Consider the following 23,722-nt stretch of genomic DNA (forward strand, 5'->3'; position numbering starts at 1 on the left):
GACTTGTCTGTAGTTCCTTTCAGTGTGATGTAGCTTGCTTCCTTATTGATGGGGTATGGGCCTAAGCCGAGACCTTTGCCCCTCACCTCAAAAAGAATTTAGGTCCCATTTATCAATGGGCCCCAGAAAACCCTTAAACTTTCTTTGAACTATCAAAAAAGTCTCAAATGGTTGCCTGAGGCTATAATCCACTCAACTGGCCTTTCCTTATCTCTTATTCTTATTCCTATCCACTGGCCTTATTGCCTAGGCCCTATCTCCCTTTGATACTCTAGTGAAGCCTAGTAAATTTTCCATCTTTTATCTTATCCAGACCCCACCTATATTCCAGTTCTTTGTTATCCTAACTAACCCTCCATTGTCTATTCCTGAATGACCCCATTCAACCTCCCAGACACTCCCATTGGGATTCTCCCTAAACTCCTCCCCCAGTCACCCCAGCTTCAGGATCCTCCTCCTAGTACCTCCTCCGGTCACCCCAAATTACTTGGCTGTATATAAGGTCCATTCTGGCCCCCATTTAAATGCTGAGATTTCCTCATGCCCACTCATCCTTACAAGTATCACAAATGTTCAGATTCCTTGAGTCTGGCCTGTATGGTTCATCTCTAATACATCTTGTCTTTGGCTGAAAGAAGACTTGGGTCAAATTCATTCAGACAGGGCCTGCGTGTTGTGATTTTGGGGTCCCAGCACCCCTAAGACCCTAAATCTCAACATCCCCTCCTCTTTAGTACCTTTTCTCTTTGGAGTTTTGCTTATTATTTCCTTTTTATTTCCTGATTTTATCTGATTATTTTATTCTTCTTCTCTTTTTTTCCCCTCAATTAGTCATGTAGATTCCCCCTTCTTTTCCTCTCCTTCAAATATATTCCTGTTCATTAGTTATTTAAATTTCATTTTTTTGTCCCTTTCCAAAGAGGACTTCTCCCACTCTCTTCATTATATATCCTCCTTTTCTATCTTTTCTAAACCTTCATTCTCTGGTTTATGACCCTTATAATTATTAGTCCTTCCCTATTCTCTATATTCTTCATGAATTTCTAAGACGCCTATTTTAGTCTCTCCTTTCTAGGCAGTTTTTACCACTGCCTTAAAGAACTTGCCTTGGGGATTCCCTTTTCCTTTTTGCCTTACTCCCAGAACAACAATTTCTATAGGTAATAAAGAGGACACAATCCACTGAATTATACCCTCCTCCTGGTTACCCTCTTTCTCTATTTGCCTCAAAATCTGCTCCCTGAGTCCATGCCTACCTACTCTCCCAGGTGCCAATTGCCCCAACTGCACTCCCTGTGCTCACCAAAGTAATACAGATGGTCTTTTCAAGTACCAAATCCCTCAAAAAATGTCCAGCACAAGGTCCTCATCTCCCTTCACAGAACATCTCTCTTCACTCATGGGAGCATTCACCAGTGGAACTCCCCTCTTCAAAACAAGATCTTCCATCACTCCCCTTCCTATCCTTGCTCCATCTTCTTCACTTACTCCTTTTTACACTCCTCTCTTCCTGTGAGACAACAGAGGTCACCTTCTCTTCATTACTAGATCTTAATTGGACCTGGATATGATGGGGTATGGGCCCTGGAAAATGCCCCCCCCAACTTTCTGTGAATTTTCCCACATGGCCCTGGCATTCACCTGAGGCTATAATCCTTTCAACTGCCCTTGCATCATGGCTTTGACCCCGCCCCAATCTCCAATTACCTCTAAGCTAGCCCAGCCCTTCATTGTCTTTTACCTCCGCCAAAGCCTCCCCCCTCCACCTCCCACTTCCCACTCTTAATCCTATCTAGACCCCTTCCACATTGTCCAGATCCCTGGCATTCACCTGGGGCACCCGGCCCTTCTCTGTTACCTCCCAGTCACCCAAGCTATTGGTCACTCCTAGATCACATCCAGATCTTCCTATAGTCTTTCTGTACAAAAGGTCCATCTTGCCTCCATTAAAATGCTCAGATTCCTTAAGAGTCTGGTCCACTTGTCAGTACAAGTGTCACTATGCTGAGATTCTTAAAATTTGGCCAATAGTGCAGATTCTTAAAATCTTGCCCACCCCAACTGGTTTTTTAGTAAACTTTGTCTCTGAAAGAAGGCTTGAGTCAAACTCATTTGAGGCAGGACCTGTGTCTTCTGCTCTTGAATATTGGGGTTCCCAGCACCTCTAGACCTCAACAGACACATCACACATCCCCTCTATACCTCTGATCCCCTCCTGCTTTTCATGCATTCTCCCTTTTTGTCATGTAGTGCCACACACACACACACACACACACACACACACACACACCCCAGCAATATTGATTCAGCTATTGGCAGGGTGTCATGTAATGCTCTAGGGTCATCCCTCCACTGTTACTTCCACCTGATGTCCACCTTTACTCTTGTTTCCTTGTGTATATTTAGAAAGCAGGATGTTACTGGTTTCTCTGCTCTAACTTGATTGTCCTGGTCTGCATCCTGAACTCTATTACTCTTTAGAACACATTGTTTCATTATGTCCAGAATTTTCTGGTGTATGTAGAATAGTCTTGTGTTATTCAAATTTCCTTTTCTTTGTTTCAAAAGTCTCTCCTGGTCACTTGCAAAATTTGTTGTTTCTGAACTGATTTGTAAAATTCTGGGACCTGAACCCTCATTAGCTAGCCTATTCCCTTTGCCCTTTATAGTTAATTTCAGATTGAAGAATAAAATTGAAGATCCAAGTGAATGTCTTTTTTCAATGAAATATTATTTCAAATCGTAAGCAATTGTAGGAAACGTGGTAGTGTGCAGGGACAGTGTGGCTCTTTCAAGCACTTAAAGAATTTATATTCACTTGTAAGACACACTATAAATGGATATCATCTCTACAATGGAGAAAATACTGCTAAGCCTAGACAAATGTAAAGCATCCCAGAAACTAAGGGGAACACCAGAATATGGGCTTTCATTGACACAGGGAATTCTGAGGGAAGAAACTTCTCTACCAATAGAGTAAATATTAATTTGAAAATGAAAATGTAAAATTTTGTTATAGGAGCAAAGGCTTCCTTCTTACACCTCTTATCCCTCATTTTTAAAAAAAATTTCTCACACTGAAGTCTTACTTTTCTCAAGATAAAATCTTACCGTGGCAAAATGAAGGTCATTTCCAACTTCAAGTTTTATTTTCCTGAAAAGACTGACCACAGGTTTGCAAGGTCCACACCAGCTTTGGTAGACATCAACCACTACATGCCCAAAATATCACAGACAACAACATGGAATGTCAGATAGCAATATATGGAAACCATATACTTTGTGTAATGTAAAATTCTAAAATTAAACAAGGACATCCGTGTTGTAATTAACTTATTAAAGGATACTTAGTAATTTATACACATGAATACACAGAGCTATGTATGAATGTGGTTATATATGCATGTATATATAATCCAAATTTTGTATGAACAAGAATGAAAATGCAGATTTCTCTCATAAATTTAAATTTTAAGACATTGAATATAAATTATTTTTATAAAAATAATCTTTATCAGGGGCAGCTAGGTGGTGCAGTGGAGTCAGGAGGACCTGAGTTCAAATCTGGCCTCATACACTAGGAACTTACTAGGTGTGTGACCCTGGGAAAGTCACATAACTCTGATTGCTTCACCAAAAAGCAAAAAAAAAAAATCTTTATCATTAACTTCACAACCTTCAAAAAACCACAAACCTTCATATAAGGCAGCTATGTGAATTGAGCACAGGACTTGGAATCAGAAAGACATAAATTCAAATCCTGCCTCAGGCTCTTACTGTGTGACCCTCTCTCTCAGCTTATATCCTCATCCTTAAGATGAGAATAAGAAAAGCACTTACCTCATGAGTTTATTGTGAAAATCAAATGAGTTAACATATGCAAAGCACTTTACAAACCTTACAGCATTATATAAATAATAGCTATTATTAGTAAATAAACATAAGCAGGAAAAGATGGTGAATAAAATAATAAACTCTATTTGTAGTCTGTTCAACAAAAATATTTAACTTTAAGAAATTAAAACATCCCCTCTCAAAAATGTATCTACAGTAATCCTGTCAAGAAAGGAAATGAGGTTGATCTGGTGTGACTTACTCTTTTTTTTTCTTTTTTTGGCTAGGCAGTGGGGTTAAGTGACTTGCCCAGGGTCACAGAGCTGGTAAGTGTTATATGTCTGAGGCTACATTTGAACTCAGGGCCTCCTGAATCCAGGGCCAGTGCTCTGTCCACTGCGCCACCTAGCTGCCCCTGGTGTGATTTATTCTTGATCAAGCCATCCAGGCTCATTGCGATCAATGCTTCCTTTTCTACTGTAAGTCCCATCAATCATTAATAAAGATCAAATTAAGTATGATATTGATATTAAAGTAAATATTATTGTACTATAATCCTCTGAAAATTGGTAATTCACATGATAACTCTTTTTTTTTTTAAAGACTAGGTCTCCCTATCTCACTCAAGCTGGATATGCAGGGGCCTGCTCACAGACCTGGTCCCATTTGATTGGTTCAGGAGCTTTGACCTCCTCCATTTTCTGACCTGGTCCAGTTTGCCCTTCCTTAGGCCACCTGGTTCCAACATCCGGTCTTCTGGAGGGCTCACAATGTTAGTACTGAACTTAGTGCAGTCATACACTAGGTTTAGCCCACCACAGCTTAGAACTCTCATAAGCTTAAGAAATCTAACAGCTTCGCACTCATAGGTAGAAGGGAATACAGCTCAGTACTATCACACCCTGAGATATCTCTTTATTAAACATAATATATGAGTAATAGACAGTTCAGTTCTTAACTTTCCAGACAGTAGAGACTACTTCCATATTTTAGTAAAGCCTTATAGCAATCAAAATAGTAGACTAACCAAAGCAGAGAAAATTTAGAATAGTGAAAAAAAGTCAAATTATTGATGTGAACTGATTTCTTGGCTGACTAAATGATTGATTAATGCTTAGCCAGTTATATACCATGAGCAGCTAGATGGTACAGTGGATAGAGTGCCAGGCCTGGAGTCAAGAAGACTCATCTCCCTGAGTTCAAATCCAGCCTCAGATACTTACTAGCTTAGTGACTCTGGGAAAGTCACTTAACCCTGTTTACCTCAGCTTCTTCATCTGTAAAATGAACTAGAGAAAGAAATGACAAACCACTCTAGTATCTCTGCCAAGAAAACTCCAAATGGGGTCATGAAGAGTTAGACACTGACAACTGAAAAACAACAACTGAGTCATAAGTTAAATAAATCACCTGTTCTTGTATTATGGGGCTTGAGATAATATGAAATGGCACATACTTAGCCCAACAAGTAATGCTTCAAATATGAGCACCATATTTTGCGGGGTGAAATATTAAAGATTTTTAAGGGAATATATTGGCGAAATTAAACTTAGGAGTTTTTTTGTAAGTCCCTTACCTGTTAATCCTTTGGAACTGAGCATTTCCTCCCAAAGCTCTTGATTATTGATATTGACCTGAATCCAAATCATAGCAAGTAGTTAATATTTTAACACAGTGAATCAGAAAGAAAAAACAAACTTTTTCTGATAATGATTTATATATACTGTATTGATATTAAAATCATAAGGAATAAAACAATAGTGTTTTAAATAAAAAGAAGCAAATAAAGTCAGCAAAGCCAAAAGAATGTGTCATTCATATTAATGAAATGGGATAATACAGTGATTATAATCTCAGCTCATGGTCATTATCTATAAGTACATACAGAAAAAAATGGCAGAAAAATAGTTTACATAATGATTATATTTTCCGAAACAAAGTCTTAGTAGGTAAAACAAGTCATTGGACCACAGAAGTAAATGTTAGCCTTGTATTAAAGCAATAGAACTCCTGATAAATATGATAGTCTTAGATATGTTAACATAATATGATTCCTCTGTCTTGGAGACAAAGTATAATTGCTTTGTCAAAATATGAGACTTCAATAATAGAAAATTTAAGTTTTGGAATGAAAAGGTTCTGAAATCACTGGTATTTCTTTATAACAAATATAAATATATGTGTATGTATATTTTTGTTCTTCAGTCATTTTTCAGTTGTATCCATTCTTTGTTGGATATGGGAAAACCCATTTGGGGTTTTCTTGGAAAAGATGCTGGAATGGTTGGCCATTTCCTTCTCAAGCTCATTTTATAGATAAGGAACTGAGGCAAACAGGCTTAAGTGACCTACTCAGGGTCACACAGCTGGTGTTTGAGGCCAGATTTGAACTCAGGAAGATGAACCTTCCTAATTCCAAGCACAGTGCTATATCCACTATGCCACCAGCCAATGTATATGTGTACACAGACACACACACACACACACACACACACACACGTACATTATGTTATAGTGTAGTGTGATAAAATTATGTTACTAATATGTTGTTTATGCATATATTAATAACCAACATTTTTAGCCCCCCTCAAAATCTTAGATTATATTCAGTGTATAGAAATGAGTCTATTACTGACCACAAATAAGAATGCGCACAGAGTATTGAGGTAGGCAGTGTGATAAAAGTGAAAAGAACACTGAATTAAGAAGCAAGGAATCCAAAGTGAACCCCTTCTTGTGGAGCTCCCTAGCAGCATTGCCTCGAGTAGGCTCTGGACCTCGGTCTTCTTGTGTATAAATGCGGAGGGATTTGGCCCAGAAGATCTCCAAGGCATGCTTGAACATTTTGATGGATCCATGATTTCTGTGATGAGGGCAGTCCCCCTAATTGTGCAAGTTGTTGCACAGCCATGCCTTCTCATCCTAGATACCTTTTGTCCATTTGTCTTTCAATAAATCCTGTACAGGGTATCTACCCAACCTATTAGAGTGACTCTTAACTTTCCATGTACACCAAATGGGCTGTCTAGCAGGTGTTCCTTGCTATTGTTATAAGACCAGCCTACTTATTTTTCCTGTCACATATGTCTGACATGACATTCTTTTAGACCAGAGGTGTCAGGCATGGGTCATGGACATCATGACTCCTGAGTGTGGCCCAAAGCAGATTAAAATGTAATTTAAAATATTGAACAAAATAAAAATGTTTGTAAAAGCATAGATGATATTGCATTTTAAACTAAGTCAATATGTGACCTGCAAGGATCCTTATGTACAGATTAGAGGCCCCATTTCTATTTGAGTTTGATACCACTGTTTTAGATCTCTCCCAAAACTCTTCATTAGTATCATTTCATACCCATTGTGTACCTTTCCAATGCCCTTTAGGTAACACATAATTTGATTTCTTTGGACACACAACCATATAATATCACCAAAAGAATAATGATGTTAAAAATATAGGCTTTTCTCTTTTTTCAGGGAGAATCTTGGTGTCACTAAAAGCACTATTCAATTTCTCAAAAGCTGTCTAGTGCCCTCCTCTCCAGTTCAATTCTAGGCCCAAATTATTGTTCATTTGCAATGTCTGTCTAAGATTTACTTGCACTCAAAGAACAGCTCTCGGGGTTTTCCATTTAACTGTGCATTATTGTCTAGATAATAGTTATTTGTTATCTACTTCATTTTTGCAATGTTGCATAGTTGGGCTGAACTCTTTTGAATGACTATGGCTCTGCAATAATCTTGGTCTTGGTGAAATCCATAAAATGTCATCTGGAAATGACATTGAGGGACATCACCATGTATAGGGAATCCTTTTCCATTTGGACTCTGTGCTAGACATTCTCTATGTCAGTGGCAAACTCCTTCAATGACCATATGTCACCCTGTTTCTGCCTTATATCAACAACCAGAGAGTCACTAAATAAAGTTATATCTGTTGTTATTCTTTCTAGGAAGCTTGGATTATCTGAACATGTACCTAGAAGACTCCATTGGAGAAGAGCCTTCAGGCCAGCATTTCACTCTTCTCAATCAAATGCTTTTTCAGTTAACAAATAATGAGCACAGTGGGACCTTGTATTCTCTGCACCTTTCGACCACTAGCATCCCTGTAATGATGTGGTGGGCTATAGAACATTGCAAAAACCAACCCGTTCCTTTCTCACACCTTTGTTAAGTATATCCTTAATGTATGTAAATATTATTCTCATTATTCTAATTCTCCTCCACATAGCTCTCTCTGCAAGTCATCATACCTGTTCTGGTTTAAAGTATAGCAACATTGTTTCTAGCATTTTTCCTGTTTAAATGCTATTTTAGTACTGGTGGAATCTTCCAAGGCAGTTCCTGGCATTCAATATCACTATGTTCCATCTGCACTCAAATCTTGTTACTGCATACTGAGGCACATAGCAGGGACAATTCAACCATTCCTTATTTATTGCTGTGTTTCAGAAGAACATCATGCTCTTTAATTAGATAGATCATAATAATAAAACCACACATTTGCGTAGCACTTTTTTTTTCAAGATATTTGATTCTTATTACAAAAGTCTGTTACGTAGGTAGAACCAGGACTATTCTTATTTTATGGAATGTAACCTAGGTCTCAAGCCCAGGTCATTTGCACAAAACTCTCCTCATTGGTGAAGAGAATGATTGGATGCTGAATGCCTATGGGAAGGCCAGAGTTGGCTATAGAGCTTTGAAGAGGAGATATTCTTCTTCTTCCCTGTTTCCAGACAGGATACCTGGGTCCAGAACCTCCAGAAGTGTAAAGAAATAGAACAGACTTTGGAAGATAGAAATGTTAAGGAGCCAATTTCCCCTTATATGTTTGCCTTCTAAACTCTTTCTCTTTCTCCATCAGTTTTTCCCTGAAAAGAGCCTAGAACTGGGAATGTTCTCTCTTCAAGCAGGAAAGAAGTTATGTCTCCCTTCCATAAATCTAAAACCAACTTTTTCTCTCACACAAGCACTCAGTATCCAGTCATCATTCTCTCCACCCATGAGGAGAATCCTATTCAAATGATTCAGACTTGAGATCTGAGTTATATGTGCATATGAGAAAGGTGTATCACAAGAAAAGTCTGTAGCAGAATCAGATCTCCACACTCCTAGGGTAGTGCTCTTTCCAAAAGACTATGCTGCCTCCTGCTGGGGTAAAGAGGAAAGATTAGGAAAATTTAGAAAGTGTTAGATAAAAACTAAAATTAATTAGGATGTATCACAAGAGAATAAAGCTATTCTATTTTAAAATGTCTTATGTATAGGAGATCTGGTAGCAGGTGGTGAAGAGGGAGGATTTGGCTGGTTACCTTCTTTTAGTTTTCCATAACTCTCTACTGGGAAGCAATTACCATTTGCTAAGAACCCTAAAATCATCACAAGGGGAAAAAAATCAACATGATTAAAATTCTGTTGATGAAATTTCCACTAAGAGAAGCACAGATTTAAAAAAAAAAAGAAAGCATTAATTCAATTCAACAAGCTGGAATATTTCCCACAGACCCAGTCCAAGAAAGGAAAGAAAAGAAAAGCACAATGTAAATACACACAATATTTTGATAACATCATACATAAATTTTAAAACAGTAAATTCACTAGAATATAAATAGGGGGATTTTTAGCTAAGTTAACCTACATTTTTAACATTAGAAACTGTGTTTCTTTGTGTATAAATTTTTCATTTTGGTAACTTTGGAACTCATGCGTTCAATATTTCTATTTCACTAATTTTTTATTGCACATTTCCAAATGAGGTCTTATCCCTTGTATAATTACTATATAACCAGTCACTGGATTCAATGGACTATCCTGCTTCTCCCAAGACCTCTACCCTGAGGATCCCACAATTTTGATCCCTCCAACCTGTGATCCAGCTGTGTGGTACTGCCTACAGGATTCTTGCCTCTACCACTTCTCATTGTTTTTCTGAATTCCCTGAACTCTGGACATCTTGCCGGGGAAAACTACCAAAACCGCAAATGAGATCACAAAGAGTTAGACATGACTGAAAACAACTGAATGACAACACGTTTTTTAGAAATATCAATTTGGAAGCTGTACGAATGTTAAATTGGAAATGGGAGAGATTAGAGGCAGGGAGGCCAATTAGGAGGCTTTGTAATGTTCAGGTGAGAAGTGATGTGGGTCTGGACTACAGTGGTGTCCATGTGAATGGAGAGAATGGGATGGACATAAGAGAGGGCATGGAGGTAGAACTAGTGAGGCCTGGCAAAGATGATGGAGTAATAGAATCATAGATTTAGAGCTAGAAGAGACCTTTGGGGCTATCTAGCCCAACCATCTCATTTCAAAAGTGAAGAAACTGAGAGCCAGAAAGGTTAAGTGACTTGCCCAGGGTCATACAGATACGGAAGTGAGATTTGAACCCAAATGCTCTGACTCCCAATCCAGATCCCCAAACACACACTTTTTTTTTTACTGTACCTCAAAGTGAAAAATAAAGGATGGCTCCAAAGTTGTGAAGCTAGGAGAATGGAAAACTATGAATATTCTTCTATATGACCACTAATTATGGTGGTTATACACAAAAGGGATTCTTGCTTAAAGGAACCAAATAGTCATGAAAGGAGTTGAGCCAACCTGCTCTAGCCCTACTGGACAGAGAGGGCCCAGGGTTGCTTGTACATGAAAAGTTCTAATCAGGGGCTCTTGGGAGAGAGAGAGCCGTGAAGAGAAGGTAACAAATTTCCAGGTATGGCTGTTATGAGAAGATGAGCCAGTGGCACCAAGGGAGCCCACTGCTGTCTTAATGCTGAAATGCCCCAGAGCCAAACCAGGGCTGCAGAAGCCCCAACAATTTAAAGTTCTAGGCAGAGTGCCACAGGGCTATGGGGCCAAAAGCTGAAAAGCAAGAATGCAGACCAAGAGAAAGCAACAGAGCCAGGGAGAACCCAGCCTGAGAGAGATCTGCAACAGACACTGGCCTCATTCTAGGACAGACAGGCATCAGGCAAGAACTTGACTACTTGGTGCCCTGAGTGCTTGCAGGGGTTATTAATAAACTTCTGGAGGATGGGAGAGAAGGAAACAGCACTCACTCTAAGGTGGGCTATGACTCTTCCCTTGTGAACTGAGCTAAGAAGTAAGCCCTTTTTCAAGTTATTCACGTGTCGTTCAACAAATCTGTTCTATATTTAAATGTTTATTGTTAGCCTGATGCTTTTAGGTGATCTAAAGATCCTTGGTGAACAGCTGGAAATGAACCAAATTCAGATGTTCCCAGTTCCTCCATGGGGGCTAAGCTCTTAAGACTGAACCCAGTATATTTAAGCTGGAGCTATGGGCACAGAGCAAGTAGTTACAATAGTATAGCTTATACTTTATTCATTGCCCTATTTGACTTATCAAAATTTATTGCTGTGTGCCTGGGAAGAATTATATGAACTGATGCAAAGTGAAGTTAGTGGAACCAGGAGATCATTGTACACAGTAACAACAATATTGCAATGCTGATCACCTTTAAAAGACTAAGCACTCTGATCAAGACAATGATCCAAGACAATTCCAAAGGATACATGATGAAAAATGCTATCCACATCCAGGGAGAGAACTGCTCAATTCTGAATACAGACTGAAGCACTTTTTTCACTTTCTTTATTTTTCTTGCTTTTGTGTGTGCATGTTTGCAACATGGATAATACAGAATTACGTTTTGCATGACTTCACATGTATAATTGATATTATGTTGTTTGCCTTCTCAATATGTGGGGGAGGGGCAGGCAGGAGGGAAAGAATTGGGAACTCAACATTTTTTAAAAGTGAAGTTAAAATTTTTTTACATGTAATTGGGAAATTAACAAAATAAAAATATAATTTCAATATAATTTTAAAATGTTTTGCTTTACAAAGACTTATTTGGATTGATACTGTAAAAATTATATCTACAGGCATAGTCAGGGAAATCTCAACAAAACCAGAGAACTGGAGGTTTGTATCATAAATGAAAACCATTTCTTAAAATCATTTACATAATTGCTTTTGGATATTCTAGACCTGTAAGATAATCAATAAGTCCTCACTAAGTGACTACACTGTAGGTGCCAGGTACTTTCCCAGATGCTGAGGATATAAGTGCAAGGAAGGAAACAATCCCTACTCCCAAAGAGCTTACATTTTAATAAAAGAGACAAGTACATATGTAAATATGTAAAGCACTAACATAAAATTAATAAATATAGCCAAAGGAGTCAAATACAAGATAATTTGGGAGGAAGTACTCTAGCAGTTGAAGGATTAGGAAAGGCTTCATGCAAAAAACTGTACTTGAACTATGTCTTAGAGGAAAAGAGGCAAAAGTAAGGAAGGGATGCATTCCAGGCATGTGGGACAGTCAACATACAGGCATAGGGGTGTGAAATGGAGTGTCATGTGTGAGGAATGGAAAGAAAGCAAGTTTGGCTGGATCACAGGGAATGAGGGCGGAGTGAGTCCAATATGGCCAAAAGATTGGTTGGAACTAGGTTGCATAGAGCTTTAAAGGGAAAATGAGGAGATTATATTTTATCCTAGAGGCAATTAAAAGCCACTGGAGTCATTTGAGTAGGGGAGTGGCTTGGTCAGATCTGTACTCAAGGAAACTTACACTAGCAGTGGATGGGATAGAGTGGAATGATGAAAGATTGGATGCAGAAAGACCAATTGAGAGGCTGTTGAAATAAGATAGGCAAGAACTTAGGTGGTAGCTGTGTGAACAAAGAGAAGAGGTCATACATCAGCAAAATTTGGCAGCTGATTGGCTATGTGGTGCAAAGAATTGAGGAGATGAGGATAATGATGAAGTTACAAGCCTGAGATATAGGAAGGATAGTGATAACTTTCATCAGAAATAGGAGGAGGCAGAGCCAAATGGCAGAATAATAGGAAGCAATGCCATGAGCTCCTCTCCACAAAATCCTCCCAACAGATCTAGAAAACACACGGGATTGGATCCTGATGGTGAAATCAATAAAAAGTCATAGTGAGTCATTCGTCCAGCCCAGCTCAGCGTAGGAAGACAAGATGGTCTGGAGATATTGGAGAAAGGGTCAAATTCAGTACCCAGCAAGAGGCTGCATGTAAAAGCAAGAGGAAGTCACACAGAACACTCCCAAACCTACACCAGGGCACTGTGGGGACAGGTATCAACAGGCAGTTTTGTTGCCCACTACCTACTCCCAGGTCACAGTTCCAGGTTTGAATGAGGAGACCTAGGCAGGGTAGTGGAACCCCGGGGGGGGGGATAAAAAGAAAGGAAGTTTAGAAGCCAGCAGCAGTAGAAGCAGTGGTATGGCTCAGACCACAGAGATAATTCAGGGTCTCACTTCCAGCATCTAATTCATCCCGAAGAAGAATAACCAGGGCAGGAATCCCAGACCCAAGGGGAGCCTACAATTCTGCTGCTTCAGCCAACAGAGATTTCTAGCTGGCTGACAGGGGTAGAGTCCAGCAGCATTTATTCTTGCTCACAGCCAGGTTAAGTACTTGCAGAGCTTAGACCAGGGGGCAACAGTCAAACTTTGCCCTGGATCATACCACTTTGGGAGCAATGAAAGTTTGCAGGTTTCCAGACTGTCCTTGAGATCCTGGAATAACCTAATATTCAATAATCCCAAGAAAGCAGCAACAGGACCAGTCCAGACCTTCCATCCAGAAGTACCACAGAGTACGGTCCTAAAATCAAGTCTAAAGTCAGGAAGTAGTCTGGAAGAGTGATCAAACAAACAGACACCCTACCATAATGAGCATAATAGTGGTAGGGATGCTCAAGACACAGAAAAGAAGAATGATTCCAAAATATCTACAAGCAATGCCTCAGAGAAAAACACAACTTGGGCACAAACCCACCTAAAATTCCTGGAAGAGATAAAGAAAGATTTTTTTAAAGAAATTAAAATGTTTTTATAAACAGAAAGAGAGCATTTGAGAAAAATGGAAAAGATATAGAAGAATTGTAAAGAGAATTAAAAGCTTTAAACAAGAGGTACAAAACTTTGTCTAAGAAACAAACTCCCTGAAAATTAGAATAAAACAAATAGAAGCCAAAGAGACAACATAAAAGTATTAAAACAAAGTCAAGAAGCTGGAAAAAAAAGAAAAGAAAATGCAAAGTATCTCACAGCAAAGACAACTAACCTGGAAAACAGGTTGAAGAGAATAAAATGTAAGAATTATTGGATTGTCTAAATGCCATGACTAAAAAACAAACAAACAAAAAACCCCAAGAGCCTAGAAGCCATATTTCAAGAAATCTTAAAATGAAACTGCCTGGATCTCTTAGAACCAGAGGGCAAAGTGGAAATAGAAAGAATCCACTAGTCACCTGAAAGAAACCCCCAAATGAAAACTCTAATGAATGTCATAGCCAAAATCCAAAGCTTCCAAGTCCAAGAAAAAAATACTGTAAGCAGCCAGAAAAGAAAGAAAGAATTCAAGTACTAAGGAGCTGCAGTCAGGAACAGGCGCAATTTAGCAGCCACAACTACAAAGGGACAGAAAACTTGGAATATGATATTCTAGAAGGCAAAGGATCTAAACTGAGTACAGTATTGCGGGAGGGGGGTATGAACTTTTAATGAAATAAGGGACTTCTAAGTATTCTTTTTATGATTTGATATTTTATTTTTCCCAAAGTACACATAAAAACAATTTTAACATTATTTTTTTATTTTGAGGTCCAAAAAGACCTCCTTCCCTTTCTTCCCTCCACCCCCCATTGAGAAGGCAAGAAATTTTATATAGATTATGTGTGTATGGTAAACTTCTTTTTATTTTTTTTTGTGAGGCAATTGGGGTTAAGTGACTTGCCCAAAGTCACTTTACTAGTGAGTGTTATGTGTCTGAGGCCAGATTTGAACTCAGTTCCTCCTGACTGCAGGGCCAGTGCTCTATATTCACTGTGCCACCTAGGTGCTCCTTTACAGTCAACTTCTAAGTGTTCTGGATGAAAAGACCAAAGCTGAAGAGAAATTTTGAAGTACAAACATAAAAGTGAAGAGAAACATAAAAAGGTAAACATGAATGGACAATAAAGGATTATGTGTGTGTACATGCATACTACAAGTAACAAAATGACTATCCATAATTCCTAAGGACTCACCTCTTGACAGAGAAGTGATAGAGTCTGGGCACAGATTGAGACTTTTTTTTTTCCCATGGTGCATAAGAAATTTTGTAAAAAGGTTTTGTTTTTCTTGCTTTCCTAATGGGAGGAAGGAGAGAAGTGGGAGGGAAAGAAAAGTGATCTTTGTTTGAAAATAAAATTTAATTTAAAATGGGAATAGAGAAGTTTGGAAGAGAATAGAGTTTGAGATATCTCTGGGACATCTACTTTGAAACATCCAATAGGTAATTGGTGATGCAGAACTGAAGCTCAGGGGAGAAAATGAGGCTGGAGATATAGATCTGGAGTCATCTGCATAATGTTGATAGGTAAACTCATAGAAACTGATAAGTTTAAGGGGAGAGTGAGGGAGAAGAAGATGGGTGAAGACAGAGACAGACAGACAGAGGGAAGAGGACCTAGGATAGAACTTTGGGAAACATCCATAGTTAAGGAGTATGATATAAATGATGAGCCAGCCAAGGGAACTGAGACAAAGGGATCAGGAAGGTAGAGTAGTATCACAAAACCCTAAAGCTGAGAGAGGAACCTAGACAGGAGTACCGGCAACAGTGTCAAATGCAGAAGGTAGGTATAGATTAAGGATGAAGACTGAGGGTTAGCAATTAAAAGATCACTGGTAAAATGAAAACTGATACAATGTCAAAATATGCAATAAAAACTAAAGAGTTTGTACTCTGTTCGTCATACTTTTGCTTCTTTAAAGCAAAAGTATATTTAAATATTATTCCAGAGACATAAAAACTACTATATCAATAAAAATTTAAAGAAATAAAATATTAGGTACAAAAAAAATGATCATGGATTTAGAGGTGAAAGAACTTTAGAGGCCATCCCGACCACCTCCCTCATTTTATAAATGGTGAAAATGAAAGGCATAGAGATTAAGCTATTTGCTCAGAGTTAAGCTACTGGTACCTAGTCCCCTCCTAGCATTACAGTCTTTTTACACTTTACTCTCCAGCAACTACTCTTCGATCCAGTGACACTGGCCTCCTGACTGTTCCAGAACAAAACACTCCATCTCTGGGCTATGGGCGTTTTCCTTGTCTGCAAAACTCTCCCTCCTCCTCTCGGACTACTGACCTCCCTGGCTTCAAGACCCAACTAAAATCCCAACTCCTACAGGAAGCCTTCCCCAACCCCTCTTAATTCCCGTGCTTTCCACTCTCTTACTTCCTATTTATCCTGCACATAGATTGCTTTATATATATTTGTTTGCATGTTGTTTCCCTCACTAGATTGTAAGCTCCTTGAGGGCAGGAACTCTCTTTTGCCTCTTTTTGCATCCCCCAGCTCTTAGCACAGTGTCTGTCACATAGCAATAGTTTAATATATGTTTATTGAATAAATGGACCCAGGTCTTCCTGACTCCGAGTTCAAAGCTCTACAAATGCTGGAAATTTAGACTGTCGGGACTGAAAAAGATCTTAGAAATGAGCTAGTGCAAATGTCTCATTTTAATAAGGAAAGTTTAGGGGTAGAAGGATATGCTCAAGATAGCAGAGTCTGAATTCAAACCGACATCTTGATTCCGGAACCAGAACTCTTTTCACTAACCACATTGTCTCCACCTATCCTCAAATGTATACGCAACACGACACAACACACACAGACACACACACACACATACACATACCATTGTTTTTCTTCCCCAATAAAATGTTTAAAAACAATCTAACTGCACTTACCTGCAACCCTATTTCCTTCTTCTTACTCACCATGCTGCTTCAAAGAAAACTTTCCACAGTACAGTAAATTGTGCAGTAACACAAGAGTTCTAGCAAAGTACTCCTTATGTTAGAGTGATGCCATGGAAACAGACACCAGAGCCGTACGACGTCAGAACTTTCCGGAGTGGTGAAGTCCTTTACTAACTGGTCCAACTCCCTTCTTTTATTTTATTTTTCCTACAAACAACTCAAGTTTATGTTACCAGATATAATAGTTTCTTTTTGATACCAGTAACTTCTGTAACAAAGTAAAACATCTGAAGGACTTTTATCACTCTAACCTCTTATTTTACAGGTCGCAGGTCACTTTAATATGCGAAGTTGTAGCAAAGAGACTATTAACTGTTAATACATGAAATAAAGTAAAATTTTAAAAGGGAGGCGGGGCGAAACAGAGCTTCCATAAGCCGGGAAGACCACTGTGGTTGTGGCTCATCGCTTTGCATTTATTAAATGCTTTTCTTCAGACTCAGGAATTGAAAAAAAGCAGTGGACTTTGTTGACCTGAAAGAGCTGGGTTTCCTACTGGGCTGCAGAGTTAAGTTTTCTACTAAGCTACATAAGGCGCTGTAGTCAAACCACGTGAAAGCAAAAGCTGTACTATTACTAAATTTCTACTATGAATTCCTGGAGTTACAGTGATACTAGTAAACATCACGTACAAGCACGTTGCAGGTCTGAGAACTCCCGTTCTTTCCGAGACCCAAAGCTGGTTGTCATGGCAACCCAGTTTTCTCTCCCTTCCATTCCATTCCCCTTACGTAAGATTCCTCCCCGATTCCCAGTGACTCTGAATCTTTAACTAGGTTCCTCTAACTATTAGTTTAATTAACCCCCTTTCTGTGGCTCCGAGAAATCTGCAATCCCGGAGTGCAAAGAAAGACAAGAGGGGCTCCTCCGAAATCCTTTAGGGCGGTCTTGTTGCTCCAGTACCTTCTCTCTTTTTGTCTAAGGGAACCTAGTTTTTTGTAAATATTTTCGACCATAAACTTGAGGAGCTGTCAGCATACTCGGACCCATGTGGGATAAAGTGGTGAGGGCGGGGTTACGCTAGGTAAGGGGCTTTTACAGATCGGATGGAGGAGTTGCCAATGTTGGTAGAGAGCAGGGTAAGGTGGGGATACTACTGTTCTTGGAAAGTGGGAGGCTTAAATCTTTTCATACATTGGCTGGAGGAGCTGTCAGTGTTGTCGGGTGATCGTGGGATAAAGGGGTGGGGATGCTAGGGAAAGAGCTTTGAGTCTTTTACTCATTGGCTGAAGGAGCTGTCAGTATGTTACTGGTAGGCTATAGGATGGGGAAGGCGGTGGGATACTGGGGAGAGGACTTGTGAATCTTTCCAGCAATTGGCTGAAGGGGTTATCAGTATTCTTGATAATAAGGGGGTGGGAGCCTTGTGCTCTTTTCACCTATTGGCTTTTCGCCAATTGAAGGGAGTGTTTGTGTAGGGAAGTGGGGCGAGTATTGCGGGTGACTCCTGGTTTTGGAATTGTGCTGCCGGAGCTGGAATGGAATTTCTTCTCATCCTAGTCAAGAACTGTGGATAAAGTGGAGGAAACAGCTCGATGACAAAGCTTGTTATCGATCGAGAAAGGTGGCTCATGCAGGATTGAGGTGGGCCACGGTTTGGAAGAATGAATGGCTCTCCAGTTCTGAGTTTTTGGTGGGGTCTTTTGGGGTTTTTAATTGTACTTCAAATAGTGTAAACTTAAATGATGCAACCAATTTATGAGATTCATTATTCATGCTAATCAGGACCTAGCCATAGTTTTATTGCTGGGTCAAAGGGTATGCACGGTTTAGTAATTTTGGGCACATAGTTTTACAACCTAATTATTGTCGTAATTCCGTATTCGTTATTGTTGTGGCCTGTTCAATTCCTTTCTTCGCCTCTCCAAGGAGAATTTATTGTCCTTTCATTTAACTGGAACTTCCTCCTTCTAAAGGATTTCACTTAGAAATACCAGATCAATGTCCCCCCCACAGCCACCACCAGGTACCCCTGGGTCTGTCCTTTTTTTCCATTTTCCTTTTCTGTGTTGTCTTTCCCTATTAGACTGTTAGCTCCTTGAGGGCAGGGACTGTCTTTCTTTTTTCTTATTTGTATCCCCAGAATTTAGCACAGTGCCTCACACATTTTTGTTGTTGTTCATTCGTTTTTCAGTTGTGCCCAACTCTTCCTGAACCCATTTGGGGTTTTCTTGACAGAGATACTGAGTGTTTTGCCATTTCCTTCTCCAGCTCATTTTACAGATAGTAGGTGCTTAATAAATGTTTATTGAATTGAATACTGGATATGGATATCACAAACTGTCAAAACTGAGTCAGTCACTCTTGCCCACCACTTTCACTACACTTCTTTTAGTCACTTTTATCTGCCATGTCCAGTGAAGATTACAGTTCACACACAGTGTACATGCCATGAACTTAATCAGTGGAAAGGAAAGTACTTTCTTTCCCCATTCTCCCTCTTTTACCCAAGCTCTGAGAAATGGGCCTGGAGGTGTTTGTTTTTGTTCTGTATTATTTGTCCTCCTCAGTTTCAAGTCCTAAAAGGGATCCCAATGGGACCCAGGAGTTTGAGCCACAGAAACCTTGGAGACAGGATTCCAGGCAGGATGGTACACCCCACCCAGCCATCCCCACATGGGGACCCTGAGAAGCCAAGATACCCTGGGACTTAAGTTTGAGTGGGATTTTAGACTCAGATCTGGGACTGTGCTCTATCAGAACTAAGCTAAACTATGAAATTAATCCCCTTTCCCTCCCTGGAGACCAAGGTGGGAGTAAGTTGGTATGTTGATGATTATACCTTTTGAAATAAATAAGTCTATATAAAAGACTATTAGTACCTAAGTAGAACTCGGGTGCAGCAACACCCCCCCCACCCACACTTGTGTGAACACCATTGGTAGGATCTAATGGCAGAGATTTACTGGAGAACAATGAGGGTAGGGCAAGGGGAAGATAAAATATGCTCTACCTGGTCTCCAGGCAGTGGAGGCCAGAGGAGCCTGTGTTACATGTGCTTCACTGACAGAACTTTCAAGGACAAAGGGTTACCTCCATGGTGGGCTTTGTGGAAGTTACAGTTTATATACTCCAATAATCCCCCTATCTTCCTTCTCATTGTCTCATTTCCTGCCCCCACCAAAAATTAAAAAAGCCTGCTCCTAATTATACTTAATATTATTTTGCTGGAAAATATTTGTATCCTTAAGGGGATGCATAGCAATCACTTAATTTCATGTGTCTTCAAAAGGGCCCATACCATTGTTATGACTAACACAGCAGCTCAAGGAGGTTTATGTTTGTCTTTCTGGTTCAATTGTCCTTGGAATTTGGGGCACACAGAACTAACGTTGTGGAGTTGACTTATCATTGATTTGGCCAAAGCAAGGTTGAGGTCATCCAAGCTTAATTCCATTTCCTTTCCTAAGATCCTCTAGATCAGGGATTCTTAACCTTTTATGTGTTGTGGACCCCTTTGGCAGTTCAGTGAAGCCTATGGATAACTTCTCAGAATAATGTCTTTAAATGCATGCAATAAAATACATAAGATTACAAAAGAAACCAAATAAACTGAAACACATAATGTCCCACAAGTCTCAGTGCAGTTTTCAGCCTTTTAACGCTGAGGTACGGGCCTTGAAGCTCATGGCCTTGATCAGACACTTAGAAACCCTCCTCTGCAGAAGTAGAATGAGCTTATATGAGGAATAAAGTTTCCAAAGTTTGTTCATGGTCCGGGTTTTTGATTTAACCATTAACTCTCCAGAGCTAGTTCTGTCTCTTATTACACTATGGGTATAGTAAGCAAGTTAGCATTCATTCCAGGCTTTTTGTTCAGTACTTCATATTTCAAGGTACTTTGTATCTAAGACAGAATCCAGATGGCAATTAACCAGGCCTAGGATATCCCCAAACAGAGTAAATAGAGCTATGAGACACTGGGTAAGAAGTCATTTAGGGACTGAAACAGTCCAGCACCTTGGAAAGCTCCATAAAAGTGGATCTCACTAAATCTAAGCTATGGCTAAGGACTTTTATCCTCCCTATAAACCTATGCATTAAAATCTTTAAAACTCAATTCACCTCCATGAATATTTTCACTTAGTAATTTAACCTTATACTGCTCTTCCTCATATTTCATGTTAACCTGGATTTAACATAAGTACAAATTATATCATCGAGTTGAGAGAGTTGGTAGCTATCAGAGATCATCTAATTCATATACTTTTATTTCCTATAGTTGTGTTTATTATATGTGTTAGTGAAGCTTACATACATACATTTTAATCATATGAATAAATCCCAATCAACACTTATACATAGGTACCCTTATAGTCTCTCAAATTAGATTGGAAAATCCTCAAGGATCTTCCCTCCCTCACCCCAGCATTATGACCAATGTAGATGTTTGTTCAATGAAAAAATACATGTACTGGGAATTCTTGATTTAAAGCCACACTATTTAGAGATGAACCCATCCACACAGTTACTCTCTTCCTCCTTAGTCTTTGGAGCTTTCATTGCCAAGGAGCCCTTGTAAGGAGTGGGGGGGGGGGAACCATTTTAGAGAATCTGTGGGATCAGAAGTAAAAAAGAAGAAATTATGAAAAGCAGGAACCTCTTTGGGAAGCTGACTCCTAGAAAAAATTCCTTGATGTGGCTGGCCTGTATCCATGGAGATTATTGGGCCTCAAAATATCTCTACTCTGTTCCTCTACAACCTATATAATGGTCTAAATCTTCCAGTTTATTTGTTACTATTACTTGAAATTCTACCAATTAAAAATGTGGTTAGGTTGACAGGCATCCTTTGACATACAAATACCTCTGTGTGCAAGGCTGAAGGACTTAAGGTGTCATGAAGTCACTAGGTACTTGGGAGCCTAGGCAGAGAAACATAAGAAAGTAGGTGAGGAGTCAATAGAGATGGAAGAGCTTCAAAGGAAAGCTTTGAATATTTTTTTAAAAGTTCCTAGCATCTAGCCAGTGCTTGTAAACAGAGAGAAAATTCGTTCTCCTCTTCTTCATATTGCCTGCATTTTATATTAAATAGCCCTAGAATTTAGGTTAGTTTGTTAGTTAAATAAGTCTACAGGTTAAATTCAGTTCAGCAAACAATTAAGTCCCTATCGTATACAGCATATCATGCAAGGGTTTAGGATATAAAGATGATAAACAACAAAGTCTACTTTCAAAGAGCTTTCAGTATAGTAGAAAGAGATATGAGACATACAAAAATAAGAGGAATCCATGATTACAAAGCACCAATGATGAAACACATTTTCTGCCTCCCAAGAGAAGTTATAAATTAGGGGTACAGAATTTTTAACATATATACAGTGTGTGTGTGTGTGTGTGTGTGTGTGTGTCTGTGAGAGAGAGACAGAGACAGAAAGAGAGACAGAGAACCAATGAAGGAATCTGTTTCACAAGCTTGATTCTGCACATTTGTTAAAAAGAATTTGTTTTTCTTTTCTTTTCTTTTTTCAATAGGGCCAGGAGTCATAAAGAAAATAGATTTCTGTTCACTTTAAATTAAATAGAGAGGTGAAGGAGTTCTACAAATGTAAAATGTTGTATGCACTTTCAGATGAGGCCACTGTATTATTGGGTTTGCTCAATTGTTTTAATTTGTTACAAGAGACTTGTAATAGCATAGGGATAATCTGTAAATGTCTGTAGTGTTATAACAAAACGCATTAATAAAATTTTAAAATAAGAGGAAGGCAGTATAATACGGTAGACAGAGTAATGGATTTGGATTTAGAGGATAGGGGTTCAAATCACAATTCTTCTGTCTACTATCCATTGTTAACTTAGGTAAATCATTCAACTTCTTGGGCCTCAATTTCTTTATGTATAAAATAGAGGGGAGGAGGTAGGGATTATACAGATGATATATAAGGACCTTTCAATTCTAAATCTATGATTCTCATATTTACAAAGGGACCCCTCACACCATTTTATGATAAGCTTGGACCTCATGGAACTGAAGAATCATCCAAATTTCCCCTAAAGCTTTTAATGGGAAAGTCCTTACTTCTGGTATGATGTGATTAGTAGGAGATATAGATGTCTAATTAATCAGCAAATACAGGTATAGCTTACATAAGTTTCCAACCAATGCCATTGTGTAATAATGCTTTAAATGCATGCTTACATGGTTCACGTTAATGTTATGAAACCACTGAAAAACAGTTTTGTTGATTGCCTAAGAGGCTAATCAGATGTTCTGTGATCCACGACCATCTGAGCTAGTTTGTGAGCCCCAGTGGTATTAACTTCTCTGAATATCAGTCTTCCTGCTATCCTATTTGAAATAGGACAGAAAGAGGAAATAAGTAAGGTTAGGAAACAAATCACAAACCTGGCACAGAGGGATGAAGTAGTAGTAATGGTGTTCTTCAATGTTATCCATATATCTGCTGTAGTTTGTTCTCTCTTTCTCTCTCCTCTCTCTCTCTCTCTCTCTCTCTCTCTCTCTCTCTCTCTCTCTCTCTCTCTCTCTCTCTTTCTCTCTCTCTCTCAGGCAGACTACCTAATAACATTTTAACTAGGGCTATATGTATACTATTGATTCTTCTTCCATTAATCTCTCAGTCATAGCAAATTGGGTAGAAAGCTGGCCTCAGAACTGGAAGACTTGGGTTCAAGATCTGCCTCTGATACATGCTGGCTGTGTGATCCTAGGAAAGTCACTTAGCCTTCCAATGCCCTAGGCAATTCTCTAAATTGAAGATGGCAAAGAAGGTGTTGACCTACATTGGCAGAGTGAATTTCCTTCTGGAAGTTCCCTATGAGCCATAAAATTATAGGCCTAGTACCTGTACGTATTGTCTTGTTCTTCTTGTGGTGAAAATTCCCTTCCCCAAAATGTCTTAACTTGGTATTTGGATTACTGCTACATACTGTCCTCCCTCTCCCCCAAATTTAAGCACCTTGTACAAGACCTAAGTTCATTTTTTCCCTCTCTCTACCTTTAGGTTGGGGAGCTGGTGGGTGGGGGGAGAAG

General features: G+C 39.1%; 1 protein-coding gene across 1 annotated transcript in view; it reads right to left on the reverse strand.

The window, feature by feature from the left end:
• Window positions 1–16,962, reverse strand: part of NME9 (NME/NM23 family member 9) — a 35,372-nt gene extending 18,410 nt beyond the window's left edge. Inside the window, exons 1-3 of the mRNA XM_020986117.2 lie at window positions 16,657–16,962; window positions 5,411–5,468; window positions 3,112–3,212 (exon numbers count right to left, since the gene is read on the reverse strand). Of these exons, the coding sequence (XP_020841776.1) occupies window positions 3,112–3,212; window positions 5,411–5,468; window positions 16,657–16,689 (192 nt within the window). The 5' untranslated portion in view covers window positions 16,690–16,962. The remainder of the gene's footprint in view (window positions 1–3,111; window positions 3,213–5,410; window positions 5,469–16,656) is intronic.
• Window positions 16,963–23,722: the final 6,760 nt, after the last annotated feature.

This window comes from Phascolarctos cinereus, unplaced genomic scaffold (genome assembly GCF_003287225.1).
Source record: "Phascolarctos cinereus isolate Bilbo 61053 unplaced genomic scaffold, phaCin_HiC Scaffold_726;HRSCAF=1367, whole genome shotgun sequence".
Lineage (NCBI taxonomy): Eukaryota > Metazoa > Chordata > Mammalia > Diprotodontia > Phascolarctidae > Phascolarctos > Phascolarctos cinereus.